Genomic DNA, 19,611 nt, shown 5'->3' with positions numbered 1-19,611 from the left:
CTGGGGCTCAGCTTGCTCATCTCCGATCATCTCCGATCATCCACTCTTGACAAGTTGCTGTGCCGTATGGAGAGCCTGTTAGTGTATCCGTACTGCTTCACTGGCCAAGCGTGTCCCTAATGTATGGTGGATGACAGTGAACTGGGCGAGGAGAATTGCTAATGACTCTGATAATCAGTTTATATCTGCTTGGCAATAAGTCAGTGAAGTGCTCATATTCCCTTCTTGCAGATTTTTCACAGTTTAGAATATTTGTAGAGTTGCTGATGCAAGTTGGAAAGTTCTAGTTAGTAAAGTTTTGAAATGAAAAATAATGTAGATTTCTTATAAACATATGTAGTCATCAAAAAATGGAATATATATGCAGCCCTAAAGATGACGTAAGATACCACCATAATTTCCTTTACCCAGAGATAACTGGTTTTTATACTTGAATTCTGAAAATTGAACTGATAACTCACAGTAGGTGTGAAAGAAAAGTGAATATTAAACTTATATAAATGTACCCATATTTTTACTCTTTCCTGGGGTCACATAAAGTATATTTTAAATAACTATTCTAAATTGTGACAAAACTCCAGTGCCCCTGTGCTGAAACTGGGTACTCTGTGTCTTACACTCTTCTAGAATACACACTGAGCCTGAGTTAACAAATATTCTTAATAAATTCCATTATTTGGTTTTGTCAGCCCACTGCAAAGAGTTGGCATGGAACAGGACATGCTGTTAGAAGCAGACACATGGGTACAAAGGAAGTGACAACTGATAGCCTGACGTGGAGGGAGGAGACTTGGGAAACTGAAAAGCAGGCTTGGAACTACTAGTAAGCGATTTGAAAATGATGTTGTAAATAACAGTGATCCTAAGTTGGCAAGGAAAGATTTAGTAAGTAGCTTTTGCTTAATAGACAAAAGGTAGGCAGTGCTTCGTAGGATTATTGTCTTAAATAGATTAAGTAAAAGCTTTGGTGTTTAAAACTTAGCTTCAGTAATCTGCAGTCTTTTCTATGTAGGTTGTTGAATATCTCAATATAGCTGGAAAATAAGACATGTAATTTTAAGTTGATAGGAGCCTTTTGGAAGCACATTGATATATTTGTTATATAATTTGTTAATGCTATTTATTGTCATAATAATCCTTGTAGACATAGTTGTAAAAGAGAAAGTGAGATTTTTAGGATCTCTTTTATTTGTTTGCTTCCTTTATTTATGATTGCTTCCATTTCAGGAAGGAACATCTGCCATGGAAAATCTAAATGAAATGCAGTGTATGTGGTTTCAAACAGAATGCATTTCAGCTTATCAGCGTTTGGGAAGATATGGGGATGCTTTGAAAAAATGCCATGAAGTAGAAAGGGTAAGTTAATAGAGTTTTGGCTTTATTTTTTCACCTGTAAGGTGACGAAAAAAGCTGGTAGATTTCTACATGGGATCATCTACCTCTTATAACTACTTTGGAAAATTCATTGTGAAAACATTCTTGATCTTTAGCCTTTCAAACATTCAGAAGTTGTGAATAAATGATTGCTTTCTTTTGATCCTCAAATGGTTATGATTTTGACATGTCTGCATACTTTTGCCTGAAGGAAGAAGGAAAAGATTAGTAAGTTATTGTTGCTGTTATTAACATATACTCAAAATTTCTATTCCCTAATCGGGCCATTATTGATTTTCATCTCTAGCCTAGAAAGATGCACGAGCTGATGGCCACCTCTCTCCTCTTTATGTCAGGATCTGCTCTATAGTCAGCCTCTCTCCAGTTTGTCTTCCCAGGATATTTGTTCTCACATTCAGCACTTTGTACACAATGTGTGGCTGGTTTGCAAGCTTATTTTATTACTTGCTAGGATTATGTGTGTGATGTGCCTTAGTAAGGGGACTTTTCTTTTCCTTGTGTGTGAATTTTTGTTTTCCTGTTCTTTGTCATCTCTGAAGCACTCTCCTTCCAAATGGACCACAGGAGGAAAAGAGCCACAAATGCACCCCTGAGGCAGCCCTCAGCAGCCCTCAGCTGGGGGTCACTCGGCAGCACTGTCCCAAGCTGACGCAGTATAGAGCCACAGGCGTCGTAGTCAGGTGAGCCTGATGTCTGCACTCTGGCAGTCACTTTGGCCTTTTTCCCACATGAAACTTCTGAGGTTGCCCAAGAGGAAGGCTAAATCTTAGGGGGTGGCTTTGGTCGGGAACTGGAACTAGGATCCTACCTGAGCCCTTTTAGAAATAGCTTAGTTTTTGCTTTGCTTTGTTTTGTTTTGTTTTTTTCCTTTTTAAGCCTGGGCTTGATGGCTGGATTGCTGGGGAAAATCCTTCTCATCTCCTTGGAAAATATAAAGCCTTTGGATGATATATTCAGGCAGTATCCAAGCATTCTAAGTTTAAATCAGGCTTTTATTTCTGTGACGAAACCTAGATCACTAGCTTGTTTCGACATTCCTAGATGATGGTCATTCTAAAAGCATTCTGCTTGTTACTAAGGAAAGACATTTTTGTTAACCAGGACCTTCTCGGGGAGCGGTAGATTGTTTCCCGAATGAACAGCCTGCTCGGCCCGTGTGGACCAGTAATTCCAGCAAGACCATCATTAGAAATTTATCAGATTTTCTGTGAAAGTCAAATCTGAACACCTGGGGATCACCATGAACTTTCCCAGCTCTAGTCCCATCCATTCCTCCTAACATTAGTAACTGTACTACTTTAATTCTTTTCCGTATTTTTTGAAGATTGTTAGACTATGATTACTAGCTATTCCATTACTAAGTTTCATTTAGATTTTGCTTTCCCCTGAGTTTTCAGTGATTTTCAACTGCTGCAGTTGAACCCTTGACCAGAGTGGGCGTTGGGGTGCCAGCACTGTGTGAGGTTGAGAATCCCTCTGTGCCTTCTCGTTGGCCCTTTGTATGTGCGGTGCCTAAGTATCCGTGGTTCTGTATCCATGGTTCTGTATCCATGGATGCAGCCAACCGTGGATTGTGTAGTACTGTAGTATTTACTGTTTAAAAAAATTCACATATTGGTGGGTCCACGTGGTGGTGTTCAAGGGTCAGCTGTACTTCCAGTTCAAGAAATATGTTTTGACTGGTAGAAAGTATTTTTGAAGGAAAAAAACTTAGAGGAAATGATTGGCTATCAGAGATTAAAATATGGTAGAAATCATCATGCTCTCGTCATGTTATATGACTGTTATTGCTAGAAACTTTACAAAGTGTCTTTAGGATTTGCTGTTGGTGCTTGAAAATATAACCAGCAGCAGATAAGTAAGAAAAGGTCCTTCATATTCCACTTGTAAGCTAGTCTTTATAAAGTGAATAATTTATACTAAAAAGTAAATATTATAAGACTTAACTCTTCTAGTGGTTATGTGTAAAAACATTAGTGTATAGTACAAATAGGGTGATTAAATGTTTGCTGATTAATGCTTCTGAAATTAATTTCTAATAAATTAATGTAATCTAAAAGAAAATTCTTGGTATAATTGTAAGGATTTATGAGTAATTACAGAAATCAAAGATATAATAGGTATCTGTTTGAGTTACTTTTGTGCCTAGGTTTTAAATATTTTAGTAAAGAAATGAGCACCTTTCAGATATAAAATTTTGCAGTTGACCTTCTAAATAGGAGGTCATTGAATAGAGAAATAAGTTCCAAGAAGGGCTAAGTCCTTCTCCCTTCAAGAATTCATTCAAGAGTTCTTTCATGGAAGGCATTTTCAGCTTAGGACATACTACTGTATGCTCTTACTAATCGGATTTGAAACATTAGAATTCTAGAATGGCCCACTGGTAGTACTTTTTCTGCCTTCTTCTTGCCCCCTTTGTAGGATTTTAGGATTATATATAAAGATTATGTAGTCCAACCCAATCCGATGTTTAGAACTTGTTTTATTAAAAATAAGACAAAATGACCACCTTCAAAGTATTGGCTGTAAACTTGTGTTCAGAATAATATTTTTAACTATTTTATCTTTCAAGAATTGAGCTTTCTTTTCCTTTTTTTTCAGGTGGTTAGTTTCTCATTATTTTAGTGTGTTGATTTATATCTGAAACAGGAACAATGTATATTTCTAAAACTTTTGATAAGATCTAAGATTTCTGATAGATCAAAAACCATAGGAAGTTCATAAGTTTATCTTCTAGTGCATCTTAATCTTTATCAAATTGACATGTGCTTTTACTGATTTTTAAAAATTTATTTATTTTAATTAATTTATTTTTGGCTGCATTGGGTCTTCGTTGCTCCACGCGGGCTTTCTCTGATTGACGCGAATGGGGGCTACTCTTGGTTTTCATGCGCAGGCTTCTCACTGCGGTGTCTTCTCGTTGCAGAACACAGGCTTTAGGCGCACAGGCTTCAGTAGTTGTGGGCTCAGTAGCTGTGGCTCGCAGACGCTAGAGCACAGGCTCAGTAGTTGTGGCGCACGGGCTTAGTTGCTCCATGGCACGTGGGATCTTCCCGGACCAGGGATCGAAGTCAGTCATGTTCCTTGCATTGGCCGGAGGATTCCTAACCACTGTGCTACCAGGGAAGTCCTGACACATGCTTTTATAACAACCGATTTTCTGTAAAGGAAATAGAATTGCTAATTGCCCTAGTTGGTCTAGTTATTATTATTTCTTAAGTCCAAAGATTTTTGTAGCCTTTCTATGTATGAGCTCCTATTAGTCTCCTGCAGCAACTCTGAGAAGTAATGGGTGGGAGAATCTGGGTCAGAAGAGAAGGCCTAATAGGAAATTCCTAAAGAAAACCATACTTTTAAGCTGTGAATAGCATTTCTTAATTTTTTGATGACTTGTCTTACTTTGATACAAGCCTAATTTTGACAACTTAAGCAATTCCTGCCAGCATTCCCCCCGCATTTTCCCTCACCCCCAAAAGAGAGAACTAGTGTTCATGATGAGGGGGAAAGTGAGTTAAGGGCATGAGCTGTATGTTAAAATTAGAGTGCCTAATTTCTGCAGTGACCTAAGTGACCATATCATGTTCGTGTTTGGCTGAAGTGCAGGGAAGGTAACTTTACCTATTTGCCTGTTTGTGTTATCTAGTATATTCTTATGTTTTATACATTTGGAGACTTAAACATCACCCCAAGGTAGTTCTAGGGAGATCTTTGTGGTAATGGAATAGTTCTTTATCTTGATTGTGGTGGTGGTTACACAGATCTACACACGATAAAATCACATGGAACTATATACACATTAAACCAATGTCAGGTTTTTGTTTAGATAGTTACTACAGGATGTAACCTTGTGGGGAAACTGAGGGAAGTGTATATGGGACATCTCTGTACTATCTTTGCAACTTTCTTTACCTATAATTATTCCAAAATTAAAAGTTAAAAAAGAAAATCAACCTAAGATTATTTGTTTTTAAGTAGGAATATGCCATTCCTGAGCAGGTTCCTGAGACACAGGGCTTTCAGTGGAAAAACTGAGAAAGCCTGAGACAAACTGGGATAAGTTGGTTACCCTATATATGGAAGACATTAACTGGAGAGAGGCAGCCTATGGGCTGTTACTGATAAAGAGGCGGCTTAAATGTTTCTGGTTCCATATGGCTCCCTCTAAGACTTGACTTAAATCTATGTCTACTAATGCTGTAGGAATATCTCTTGAAACTTGTGTCTGCCTTTTTACACATAAATGTTTCTCACCCTTAAAAAAAAGTCCTGTAATCTCTTAGATGTTTTCATCTCATTATGTGTGCCATGATTTTGGGCACTGCCATTTTTCCTCAGTCAGTTGTATTGAATTTTAAGATATTATAGTGCTAGATATAACTTGATTTATATTAGCCGTGAACAACTATGTAATTCCTTGATTTAAAAAAAGTTTGTTATTATTTGTCTTATTAATGGGAAGAATGCAACTTTCAAATATAACATTAAAGCATGATTCTTGAAGTAGGAAATATAAACTAAAATGTTCATTTTTTTTCTTCCCCATTTCTTTCCTTCACAATGTATACTTTTATTCTTTTTATCTAAAGTCTCAGGTACTTCCTGTAATTCTGTGTATAGTGTATTTCTAATTACCAAGATAACTAAAATTATCAAATGATATGGACAATTACTAATGTGTTCTCTGCACAGTGAGTTACTAGGCCTCCAGGACAGAGGGAAAATGAAGTAGTAGCAGAGTTTGATCTGTGTTTGTGTAATGAATCATTCATTTTCCTATATATTTTTGGCGAAGCTAAAATAGGGGAAAAGAAAGAAGATGGAGGTAGAGATGCATGTAGGGAAGAAAATAAAAGTATAAATTGTTTTGTCAGAGGGTTAGTTGTGTTTTTTCTGTGTAGGGGATTAGTTCTTAACCCTTTTTGGGCCATGGACCCTTTGAGAATTGGATGAAAGCCTCAAGCTCTCTCCTTAGGAAAATGTTATTATGCTTGTTTATACATAGACTCCAGATTAAGAACTTTGGTTAAAATGGAATGTAAGTAGATAAATGGCAGTTTAATGAGTGAGAGAAAACCATAATGCTCTGCATTTGTAAAGCAGTTTACTGTTCAGAATGAACTTTAAAATAATTATTTGATCCTTTAGCAACCTTATGAAATTAGCTGTATATATTGATATTTCTTTATTCCTAACTTAGGTTAAATAATTGAAGCTCTAGGAAATTAACAAGTCAAATGACTGATAAGCAGCTTCTCTCCTGAGTTGGCAAATATTGTGTGTATTGAATGTCTGCTGTGCTAGGCCCTGTGCCAGGTAGTTGGGATGGATATGATAGGCTTGTCCTTGAAGAGCTCTTGGTTGAGTAGAACTGTCTAATTTGTAGACACTCAGTGTGAACCTATATATATTTAGTCTCCGTTCAGCTCTGTTTAACTCTGTGTTGCTGATTTTGGGGGGAATACTGAGGAGAAGTATTTCATTAAAACTAAAATATCAGTATGTTGTAATTTCCAGGTTTAAAAAATAACCTGATCATCTGACTTTAGTTTCCTGACCAGGGTTGAATTCGGGCCTGGCAGTGAAAGCGCTGAGTTCTAACCACTGGACCAACAGGGAATTCCCTTCATCTGACTTATTTCATAGAAATTGAGTATCATAATAAAACATGATGTGTAGGGAATGGGCATGGATCGTAGGAAGAGAAACTTTAGTTTAATGCAAAGAACACCTTGAGGTCCTTCATATGTTAAACACTGGAGAGGGCAACTAAGTGAAATTGTGACTGCTTACATTATCTTTTGGGCTTTTATGATTTTCTTTTCAAAAGTAGACATTATTGACATAAACATAAGGGATAATTTTGTGGTTTTGTTTTTAAGCATTTTTTTGAGATAACCGACGATCAATTTGACTTCCATACTTATTGCATGAGAAAGATGACCCTTCGTGCCTACGTTGACCTTTTGAGATTAGAAGATATACTCAGGAGACATGCCTTCTATTTCAAGGCCGCTAGATCAGCTATTGAAATATATTTGAAATTGTACGATAATCCCTTGACCAATGAAAGCAAACAACAAGAAATAAATTCAGGTAACTGAAAAGGGACTTGCTTAAAGAGATTTGAAAAAACGCAAAATTTCAGAGCATCATTAACATAATGATGAAAAAGTATATTAGATGGATGTGAAGACAACATTAGATAACTGATATACCAAAAAAAGTGGGGGGAAGACTTAGAAAAAGTTGACAGGATGATGTCCTGTAGCTGATGCTTCTAAATTACCCTAATGGAATGTCCTGCAATTATTCTAATTTTTATCGGTGGTAGGGCCCATTCAGGAAAATAGAAATGTTTATGGGCTGGGTTGTTTTTTTTTTTTTCCTTAAATAGGAATTGAAGACAGTTTTGAGCTTTTTAGGGGAAAAAATATATATTTGTACAACTTCAAATACCTACTTGATTGAAAATAATAATGCCAGTGAGAATATCTGTATAGAGCCTTTTATTCACTAAAATGTTAATATCTAAGAATATTTGAGAAATAGCATGGAGGCAAGTTTCTGATCAGATCATGGGTGTTTATGTGCATTGCACTTATCCTTGATATATTCATATTCCAAGAGGATAGTCATCGGCTCCACTTTATACAGTTTGGGACTTGAGACTGAGAGAAGATGATTTGCCTAAACCCATGTATTGTGTAGGAAGCGGAACCAGGCTAGAATTGGTTAATTTTAGTTGATGCAGCATTTGCTATTGCATTTTGTGTGCCAGGTTTGAGCTAGTCATTAGGAGTACACGTTCTAAAAACTTCTATATAGTTGCCCCCCAAAAAACTATACTAATAGTATGTATTGAATAAGAATATGAGGAAATTGGAAACATTGACTCAGAATTTTCATTCATTTGGATATTTATAGAAAACCTGTCAGCCAAAGAATTGAAGAAAATGCTTAGCAAGCAGAGAAGAGCTCAAAAAAAGGCTAAATTAGAAGAAGAGAAAAAGCATGTGGAAAGGGAACGTCAACAAAAAAATCAAAAGAAAAAACGGGATGAAGAAGAAGAAGAAACCAGTGGTCTCAAAGAAGAACTTATACCTGAAAAATTAGAAAGGGTGAGATGAACTTACTGTCTTTATTTGGTAAAATTTATGTTATTTCATTCTGTTCTGACCCTAGACATAATTTATTTAAATCTGTAAATCAGAAGCTATTTGTAGTATTAGCCAAGATCATTATGATAGTCGTCAGTTGCTTTTGAGTGATAATATGCAAATTTTGGCTAATGCAAATTATAGATAGAATTGTAGTTGTGGTAGGCAGAATAATGGCCCTCCAAAATTGTCTGTTGTTCTGATCCCTGGAAACTGTGAAACATGTTACATTTCATGGCAAAGGGAATTACGGTGGCAGATGGAATTTAAGGTTGTACTTAGCTGGCCTTTAAATAGGAAGAGTAGCCTGGATTATCCAGGTAAGCCCAATGTAATTAATCACCAGGGGCCTTCATCGTGGGGGAGGGAAGCAGGAGAGGAGGGCTGAGTGGTAGGAAAAGGACTCAATCCTCTGTTGTTGCTTTGAAGGGGGGAGGGGTGCACAAGCCAGAGGGTGTGGGCATCCTTGAGAAGCTGGAAAAAGGCATTGAAACATATTCTCCCTTAAAGCCTCCAAAAGGAAATGCAGTCCTGTTGACACTTTGATTTTTAAGCCTAGTGAGACCCATGTTGGACTTTTAACCTACAGGATAATAAATTTGTGTTAATACAGTAAATTTTTGGTAATTTGTTAGAGCAGCAATACATTTAAATATGGAAGCATTTCATATACCTTGCTAGATAATGTTTTAGCTACAAAGAGAATAGCATCGTATCTCCAGGATTTTCTCAAAGTGTTAATAAGTTACTTAGGAACCAGATTTAGGGAAATATTTCCTATCTAGGGGAATAGCTAAATATTTAGGGAAATAGCTTTCTGGTTTATTCACTATGAATCTAGTATAAGTATTTTAAACTTGTCCTTTTTTTCAACTATGTAGTTCAATTATATTTGTCTCCTTTAAATGTTTGTAGTTTAAGGGGCTTGGTAGCATAATGGTACTTGTAGTATAATGGTACTTGTAGTACCATTTCATCAAGTCTGTGGAATAATTTCCTGTATTTTTTTGATTTTTATAAAATTATCTTGATTTTATAATCAGAAAAGCAATAGAGCTATTTCCATTTTTGAAAAGTATTGACTATTTGTTTAAAGTTGATAGTTTTAAAATTTTTTCTTGCTTACTTGGTTATATGAAGAGAACTGTCTAAATTACTTCAGCTATGTATTAGTATAAAATTCGGGGGGAAATTGGACTTGTGTAACTGCTTTTTAAATACAATAATTTTTCTTTCTGTTTCAAAATAGATAGAAAATCCATTAGAAGAAGCTATCAAGTTTCTTATACCTCTTAAGAACCTTGTTGCTGATAACATTGACACTCATCTATTAGCATTTGAAATATATTTTAGAAAAGGTAATAGTTTGAATTCAGATTTTAATCCTTGATTTTATTGGTGGCCGTATTCAGTAGAATCTTTGTGAATTAGATCTATTTTTGTTTCTTAGAGTTTCATTTCAACCTTCCACAAAGGCTCTTAATTCCTTTTTCCTTTGCTACTCAAAACTTTACTGAGTAATAAATTAGAATATTATGATCAAATGAATAATTTGAATAGTCATACAAGTTGTTTACCTGAATCAATTCTTCATGATTTTTCAAGCATTTCTTTAGAAAATATCTTTGATAACCAAAGGCAGCTTTGAATTTTGCTTTTGAGTGTTATAGGAAAGGTAACACTTTGTTACTGGATTTTTAGTGAGGCTAAAATAAAGTGAAGAAAAAACATCCATAAATATTGATGCTGTTACTTTTATAATTTTTTCTGACATAGGAAAGTTTCTGTTAATGCTGCAGTCTGTCAAACGAGCTTTTGCCATCAACAGGAATAACCCATGGTTACATGAATGTTTAATTAAATTTTCTAAATCTGGTAAGTATAAAAAAGGTAATATTTATGTAAAAGTAAATATGACAGTTCAGCTGTCTTCCATTAAGCTGGACATTTAAAGAGATTTGTAACAATGTAAAGCAAAAAAAGTATAATGTTTATAGTATTTAAATGGAGATTTATCTATAAAATGAACATGCTGGCAAAGATATGTTAGAAATTAGTGCATTTTAAGCTAGAATGTATTTATATTCCAAAGGAGTAATACTATTTTTATTATGTAAAATAGATCAAGTCTAATAATAGATATAATTGTATTTCAATTGATTTTGTTTCAAAGTACAGACCACAAATTTTATAAACTTCACATGTTCTCTTTTTATAGTGTCTAATCATAGTAATCTTCCAGACGTTGTGAGCAAAGTTCTGTCTCAAGAAATGCAGAAAATATTTGTTAACAAGGATTTGGAAAGTTTTAATGAGGATTTTCTCAAACATAATGCTACCTCTCTTCAGCATCTACTTTCAGGTTGGTATTTCGTTCCCAGGGTTAAAATGTTTATGGAAAAAAGTTAGAATGTGATGAAAAAAGAAAAGTTTGGAAAGATGATCATCCTCACGAACTATCAGAGAAAAAGAAATGAACACAATACCATTTTGAATTTTCAAATTAGGAAAGATTATTTTTAAACACAACCATACAAAATCTGTGGGATGCAGCAAAAGCTTAGTTCTTAGAGGGAAGTTCATAGTGATACAGGCCTTCCTCAAAAAAAAACAAGAAAAATCTCAAATGAACAACCTAACCTACCACCTAAAAGGAAAGATTATTTTTATATGGAAAAAGGAGAAAAGTATGGGAAAGATGTGGTATATAAGCACTCTTGTTATTTTGCTGCTGCAGGTGTGAATTGCCCTGGCCATGTAGGAAAACAATTTGTCATTCTTACCAAGAGCTTCATTACAACTGTGTCTTTTGCTGTAGTCACACATATTTGTGTAAATAATTTTAAAGAATTAATTACTACTCTTATAAGTTAACAATAGAAATATAAATTAATAAAAGCCCAATAGAAAAATGAGCATAGAACACAAACCATATAATTCACAGGGGGAATATAAACTGGATTTTACTTTAAAACAGCTTTAAAAATTATTTTCTTCGTGAATATGCAAACGTTTTCCTGTTGTCCGTCTGTCGCACTGCTCTCTTTTTTAAAATAATATATTTATTTATTTTTGCTGTGTTGGGTCTTCTCTGCTGCATGTGGGCTTTCTCTAGTTGCGGCAAGCGGGGGCTATTCTTCGTTGCAGTGCACGGGCTTCCCATTGCGGTGGCTTCTCTTGTTGTGGAGCACGGGCTCTAGGTGTGTGGGCTTCAGTAGTTGTGGCATGTGGGCTCAATAGTTGTGGCTCGTGGGCTTTAGAGCACAGGCTCAGTAGTTGCGGCACACGAGCTTAGTTGCTCCACAGCATGTGGGATCTTCCCGGACTAGGGCTCGAACCCGTGTCCCCTGCATTGGCAGGTGGATTCTTAACCACTGCGCCACCAGGGAAGTCCCCACACTGCTCTTTCATAATAATTTGTTCCTTAGGTGTCTTATTTTAGGGTATCATCTTTAAAAAATGATTTTAGTTGAAATATTGATTGATGCCACAGGGGTAACCCATATTTACATTTTGAGTTATAGCATTTCTGAGGGGTGGAGTTGTTAAATCTGGTCTCCTGGTAAATGTTTAACAGCCATCTCTTTGTGGCAGAAAAAGCCCTGATTTGTAGTGTTTTGCCGTAATATAAATACTCCCATTGTGGCCCTAAACTATCAATGGGATGTCATGGAACAGGGAGTTGGGAGAATATATCACAGTCAGCTCTAGCCCCAAATTGGATACTTGGAACCATGGGTTTTTTGTTGTTATTTATTTATTTATTTTTAAATTTATTTTTGGCTGCATTGGGTCTTCATTGCTGCACACGGGCTTTCTCTAGTTGCAGCGAGCAGGGGCTACTCTTCTTTGCGGTGCACGGGCTTCTCATTGCGGTGGCTTCTCTTGTTGCGGAGCACAGGCTCTAGGCACACGGGCTTCAGTAGTTGTGGCTTGTGGGCTCTAGAGCACAGGCTCAGTAGTTGTGACGCACGGGCTTAGTTGCTCCACGGCGTGTGGGATCTTCCCGGACCAGAGATCGAACCCGCGTCCCCTGCATTGGCAGGTGGATTCTTAACCACTGTGCCACCAGGGAGGTCTCTGGAACCATGTTTTAAGTCACTGATCAGTATAAATCAAATCAAATGTAAGACATAGGAATGCACTCATTTTGTAATGTCTTGGTATTTCAGGTGCTAAAATGATGTATTTTCTGGACAAGTCAAGACAAGAGAAAGCAATTGCTATTGCCACCAGACTGGATGAAACTATAAGAGATAAAAATGTAAAGGTAAGAGTTTTCACACGCTGATTCCCAGAGATTGTGGATACTGAGTGATCTAACAAAACATATCTTTACAACATAATTCTTGAGTGGCCCTTCAGAGTTATGTATGGATTTGGATCTCAGCTCTTCTACCAGTTATAAGCTGTGTCGTGTTAGGCAAGTTACCTTTCTTAGCTTCCTTTTCCTCATTTATAAAGTGAGGATGGAAATACTGTCTGTCTCAGAGTTGGTGTTAACTGAAATAGTAAACTGTGAAGTGCTTGGCATATAGTAAGCACTCAGTAAATGGGAATTATTGTTATTAATAAAGGGCACTTTCAGTCGTCACAGTTTCAGAGACTCACTTTTTTTAAGTATTAGAATTCTATCGCCTTTTTTTTTGACTGTTGGGCCTTCATTGCTGGGCACGGGCTGCTCTTCATTGTGGTGCGCAGGCTTCTCATTGCAGTGGCTTCTCTTGTTGCGAAGCACGGGCCCTAGGGCATGCAGGCTTCAGTAGTTGTGGTGCATGGGCTTAGTTGCTCTGCAGCCTGTGGGATCTTCCTGGGCCGGGGATCAAACCTGTGTTCCCTGCATTGGCAGGTGGATTCTTAACCACTGCACCAGCAGGCAAGTTCCCTATTGCTTTTTTAAGGTTTTGTAGAATTGATTTTTTAAATGTTCTTTTTTTTTGTGGTGATTACTTATTATAGATAGCAAGAAGTTATTTTAGAGTGTGGCATTGTTGGTTTTCTCTTGCTTAATTAACAAATTGCATCTTTTGATTAAAATAGTTATTAACCAGTTTTTAAAAAAATTTTTATGGGGAGGGTGGGAGGGAGGGAGATGCAGGAGGGAAGAGAAATGGGAACACGTGTATATGTATAACTGATTCACTTTGTTATAAAGCAGAAACTAACATACCATTGTAAAAGCAATTATACTCCAATAAAGATGTTAAAAAAATAATAATTTTTATTTTTCCCTTGTTTAAATAGACTTTAATAAAGGTTTCTGAGGCACTGCTTGATGGCAGCTTTGGGAACTGTAATTCTCAGTATGAAGAATACAGGATGGCCTGTCATAACCTGCTTCCTTTTACTTCTGCTTTCCTGCCTGCTGGGAGCGAAGTCAGCGGTCATAGCGCAGCGCTAAACCACACAGCTAACTGTGATGTCTTGGCAAGTGAAATTTGAAATCCCGTAGAAAGTTGACTTCTGTAAAACTCAAAGTTGAATTCAGATCAGGGTTTCTTTTCCAGCTTGTATGTTAATATAGATATGAAATGAAGTACAGTTGACCCTTGAACAACATGGGTTTGAATTTCGAGGGTCTACTTATATGTGGATTTTTTCAGTAGGAGATCCTACAGGACTATGCGATCTCCAGTTGGTTGAATCCATGGATGCAGAACCTCAGATAGGGAGGGGCTGCTTATACAGAGGGTCACCTATATGTTAAATGTGGATTTTTGACTGCTTGGAGGGAGGGTCAATGCATCTAACTCTTGCTTTTGTTCAAAGATCAACTGTATTGGATAGAATTTTTAAATGGAGTATGCTGTAAGCTTATTTTATTCTTTATCTGACTATGCCAATTTACATAAAAAGCTCTTAAAATTACCTGTTATATACTTGTACAGCTTTCTTAAACTTTTGAATTATCAGCATTATGATTGGTGCTGTCACTTCGTATCATAACTGTAATTTCTTAATTAACCTAAGTTGCATACAGCTCTGCTGTATTATGTTCTTTAGATCTGGGTTTCATTTCAGAATCTTATGTTTTGATCCTTATTGGTTTGTTTTGTTATTGTTTGTTTGCTTTTTATTAAAGCACATCAATATTAAAGTGTTAACTATATGTCAGAAGTGATATGGAGCTCCTTTTGACAGATATTTATTTAAAATTTACTTCAGTTTGACCTTTTGTCCACCTTACTTTTTTTGTGATTTACCATTTTCGTTTTTAATAGCCGTGAAAATGCTATTTTCTGTTGAACAGGGGTACTCCAGTTTTATATTGATTCAGAATATGGGGATCTGTTTGCCTCTTAATCATGGAAATTCACTGGTAAATTTGTTGCGAATCTAGATCAGTTTTAAAGACCCACAGGCAAGAGTTATGCTTTCTTGGCTAAATTGCTTTGTGTTACCAAGTAGTTTGTATATGAGTGCTTCAAGGGAGCATAATAGGGTAGAATACAAATTACAATGAGATATTCTTACTCTTATAGCAATGAATTGACTATTAAATACATTTTTATATCAGCAAAATGAGAATTTAAACTATCAGCTAGTTTAACTATTAAAACATAGTATTGTTGAGCAATATTTGGGGGGATAGTAGCTTTTGTTCTATCTTGTACAGAAAACAGTAATAGAATCATTGAATATGTTTCTTTCAGAACTGTATAAATGTCTGTAACATTAATACTTCCTTTTAAAGGCAAATATAAATTCAAAAGGGGAGATTTTATTTAGAGAATTCTAATTAAAATGGTTTTCCTTCACTCTAAACTAATATTTAGATTCATAATTGTTGAGAGAAAAAAACCTTACTGTAAAATAATGCCAACCTATGTAATGCTATAATAAATTATTTTGTACACAGTTGCTTATTTGTGTTTGTGTTGTTTCACACTATCAAAATATTCTTTTTAAAGGAATTCCTTTATTTTTATTATTATTTATTTATTTATTTATGGCTGAGTTGGGTCTTCGTTTGTGTGCGAGGGCTTTCTCTAGTTGCGGCAAGCGGGGGCCACTCTTCACCGTGGTGCGCGGGCCTCTCACTATCGCGGCCTCTCGTTGCGGAGCACAAGCTCCAGACGCACAGGCTCAGTAGTTGTGGCTCACAGGCCTAGTTGCTCCGCGGCATGTGGGATCCTCCCAGACCAGGGCTCGTACCCGTGTCCCCTGCATCGGCAGGCAGATTCTCAACCACTGCACCACCACGGAAGCCCTATCAAAATATTTTTGCAAAATGTTTTTTCTTTGAGGGAGTAAAAACTTAATTATCTTAGTGTTTACAAGTTTATTTAAAAAAATAACCACCGATATATTCTAGTGCCACAGCAGCTTGGCTTCTTTTTAGAGTTTTAATAATAGTAGAACTAGGCTATCTTGTTACTGATTATCCTGGGAAACATGTAATTTGTCATGTTAATTTCAGCAAGATGCCATTTCTATAAAGGATGCCAGTTAATTGTCATTAATGTGGAAATTGTGCTTTCAACAGCAGTCTTTAAAAAGTATTTCAGGGCTTCCCTGGTGGCGCAGTGGTTGAGAGTCTGCCTGCCGATGCAGGGGATGCGGGTTCGTGCCCTGGTCCGGGAGGATCCCACATGCCGCGGAGCAACTAGGCCTGTGAGCCACAACTACTGAGCCTGTGCGTCTGGAGCTTGTGCTCCGCAATGAGAGAGGCCACAGCGGTGAGAGGCCTTCATACCGCCAAAAAAAAAAAAAAGTATTTCATTCAGATCATTTGGAGTTTCTGAAATATATAGGGTGGATACAGTGGAGATGTGAGAAGTTAGGTTTAAGGTATGGAAGGCAGGATAAAGAGTGACACTGGGATTAATGAGATCCAGTAGTATATTCCTCTGTGTATAGGTGTTGTATCTATTCTCCTGTCTACTCCCATGCCACTTTGAGTATAAACATTGTAAACCTGGGATGTGCGTAGGGATGTTTTTTAGATAAGAGAGGCAGGGTTTTGTATCATGTCCCTCCATCCCCTACCTCCAGCCTACCCCCAACTTTTAGTTTTGGAAAGCTAAAAGAGAATGATGATAAACCTAAAGGAGAGGCATTTGAGAGTCAAGTACTTAGTGAAGCCTCTGGTCTCAACACAAAAAGTCCTTCGTTGATCTTGCCAAGTTTATCAGAACAGATAGGAAAAGACAAAGATTCAAGTGACAATGTGATAACTTCAGAATTTGGCTTCAGGTTTCTTGTGGTTTCTTTCTTGAGGAATGAATTTAATAGGCAAAGCCTAAAGGGTAAAGAAACATAATTCAATCTGTGTTTATTGAGCACCTTTTATGCTTCAGACATCATTTTAGATATTACAAATACAATAGTGAACAAAATTGTCCTTATTTTCATGGAGTTTATATTTTAGTAGGGGGAGAGAGAAACAAATCTATGATATACTATCAGGTAGTGAAAATTACTGTGAAGAAAAACCAGATTTCTTAAAAGCATTATTGAATGTAAGAAGATGAAGGATTTTTTAAAATACTGATGAGAAATAATTTTGAGCTTAAAATTTTATATCCAACCAAATTAGCATTAATATGTGACAGCATTTAAAAATATCCTTAGGCAGGGCTTCCCTGGTGGTGCAGTGGTTAAGAATCTGCCTGCCAATGCAGGGGACACGGGTTCGAGCCCTGGTCAGGGAAGATCCCACATGCTGTGGAGCAACTAAGCCCGTGCGCCACAACTACTGAGCCTGTGCTCTAGAGCCTGCGAGCCACACCTTCTGAAGCCCGCACACCTAGAGCCCATGCTCCACAACAAGAGAAACCACCACAATAAGAAACCCATGCACCACAACCAAGAGTAGCCCCCCACTCGCCACAACTAGAGAAAGCCCGTGCGCAGCAGCAGACCCAACACAGCCAAAAATTAAATAAATAAGTAAAATTTTAAAAATGAAAAAGAGAAAGCTAAAGTGCCTTTTAAGAGGAAGTTACAGACGTTAAAAAGATTAAGAAATTGATGAATTTTTTGTCATGCACAAACATGAATATGGTTATAAAAACTACCATAAGAACACAAATGTTAAATCAGAAGCAAACTCAGTTTATCTGATGGAAAGCAGAAAAAGGGGAACAAAGATTACAGTAAATGAAAAATAAGGTGGCAGAAATTCTGATGGAATACTGATGACAATAAATGTAAATGGGGTAAATTAGCCAATTAGGAAACTCAGATTCTCAGATTGTATTAAAGATTGTTTACAAGAGACACACTTAAAAATTGAAATAAAAGGCTGGAAATAGATATAGCAAGCTAATATGAACCAGAATAAAGGTGGAGAATAGTGAATAGAATTTAATGCAAAATACAATGGCAAAGAGGTATTTATACATTGATTAAAAAATACAAATTTAACAGTAAAAATTAAATGGTAAAAAATAGATGGTAGAAAATAGTAACTCGACTTACTGTGGTGATCATTTTCCAATATATACATACATACAGTGAGTCATGTACACTTGAAACTAATAAAATGTTATATGTCAATAAAAATATGAAAAGATAATGTCTACCATTGACTTACATGCATTTAATATAGCTTTAAATTATATCAAGCAAAAAGATTGCTGAAGAGAGAAATAGGAATATCAACAGTTGCAGATTTTAGTACACATTTTCCCTCTCAAAAACTGAAAGATAAAGCAGACAAGCAGCAGTTATTGAGGACAAACCATGTACAGTAATTAGTTTGAGCTAGTTACACTAAATAGGGTGATTGGGAAGGGTTTATTGTTTTTAAGTAGGATGGGCCAAGAAGTCATTTCTAATGAATGACATTTGGACAGCTTTGCAGATCAGATATTGGGGGGAAGAATATTCCAGGAGGACTAAAACGGCTCAAGGTCTTGAGGTGAGAATCGTTAGTTGCGGGGTGGCAGTGTGTCTTTTAAGTTCTTTAATATGTTGTGGACTGAAAACATTTGGATTGGTAGGTTTAAGTAACTCAAAAACTTAAGAATTGTAACAGATTGCAGTGCCTGGTGACTCCTGTTCTCTGAGAAGATCGTTAATGAGGTCTGATAAGTTTTTATCTGAAATAGACTGGACAGCCTCAATGATAGATTTTCTTCTTAACAAATTGTTAAAGAAAATTATTTTGATCACTAATAGCATACCTGCTAGCCCTACCTCCTTCCCCCTGAACGTGTAGATGTTCGTTCTAGAATACAAATTGCTGTTAATATTTTAGCTGTACTTTGTGACTTTACACTTTAGGATAACTGTTGTGATCAAGTGAACGTTCTTTATCTCCAAGTTCCTCAAGTGTCTTCGTAGCACCTGAGTTGGATTATATGTTAACCTTTGGCTCTTGGTGGCCTGAGTTGGATTATATGTTACCTTTGGCTCTTGGTGGCCTCTGACTCTACGGCCATATAATCTAAGTTCACCCCACAGCTGATTTCAGACTGGTTGGAGTTCTTCTAATCATCAGAGGCTAGGACTGCCTTTGAAAGGACTCCTATCTGGACCACTGTGGAATTCTGAGAGCCTGAAAGCCTATCCCCCTATCTGCATCCTACTCCTAATGCACCAGGGATCTGTTGGGACTAATACTCTTAGCAGACCTGTGGCTAATCTCTTAGCGACCACTTAAGGCGTAAGCCCCTCTGGCTTGTTCCCTTCTACGGTTCTCTCATCCTCATGTTCTGTTTTCTCTTCCTTAGCCAAGCCTCCTCCTATGCCTCTTCCTAGTATTCTGTGCAACTTATCCTCTGGAAATGTTCCATTCCATGGTTTTTTATAGTTCTATACTTCCTCACTCTTTGCCCTCAACATTTTCCTTTCTCTTGACCTTAACTGATAACTTGAACTTAGAGATCTCCACCCATTATGCAGTTCTTTCAAGTGGAGGCTGTTTATTTTCTCACAGAAAATATGTATCTGGAGACACGGTTCACATTAGCCTCATTCCCAGCTACTGCTGCCAGACCATTACTCTTCCATTATTATACAAAAACCCATGTTTCTTTGAAATTAATGCCACTGGGCAGTACTACCCTAGACGCCTCTTTATTGCTGTCGTTTATATGGCTCTCGGACTCAC

At 36.8% G+C, this 19,611-nt stretch overlaps 1 protein-coding gene across 8 annotated transcripts in view; it reads left to right on the top strand.

The window, feature by feature from the left end:
* NAA16 (N-alpha-acetyltransferase 16, NatA auxiliary subunit) overlaps positions 1-15,416 on the top strand; it is a 67,297-nt gene extending 51,881 nt beyond the window's left edge. For 3 of the 8 annotated variants that reach the window (XM_067016999.1, XM_067016998.1, XM_067016997.1), the window contains exons 14-21: positions 1,228-1,356; positions 7,275-7,488; positions 8,320-8,513; positions 9,802-9,910; positions 10,329-10,427; positions 10,771-10,914; positions 12,725-12,822; positions 13,797-15,413. In XM_067016999.1, the coding sequence (XP_066873100.1) occupies positions 1,228-1,356; positions 7,275-7,488; positions 8,320-8,513; positions 9,802-9,910; positions 10,329-10,427; positions 10,771-10,914; positions 12,725-12,822; positions 13,797-13,994 (1,185 nt within the window). In that variant the 3' untranslated portion in view covers positions 13,995-15,413. Of the gene's footprint in view, positions 1-1,227; positions 1,357-1,934; positions 2,076-7,274; positions 7,489-8,319; positions 8,514-9,801; positions 9,911-10,328; positions 10,428-10,770; positions 10,915-12,724; positions 12,823-13,796 lie in introns of those variants that run through there. The other 5 variants (XR_010837348.1, XR_010837350.1, XR_010837349.1 and 2 more) reach the window with 5 other exon arrangements.
* Positions 15,417-19,611: the final 4,195 nt, after the last annotated feature.

Source organism: Kogia breviceps, chromosome 16 (genome assembly GCF_026419965.1).
Source record: "Kogia breviceps isolate mKogBre1 chromosome 16, mKogBre1 haplotype 1, whole genome shotgun sequence".
Lineage (NCBI taxonomy): Eukaryota > Metazoa > Chordata > Mammalia > Artiodactyla > Physeteridae > Kogia > Kogia breviceps.
The sequence above is the reverse complement of the archived record's forward strand: the minus strand, read 5'-3'. Positions and strand labels throughout refer to the sequence as shown.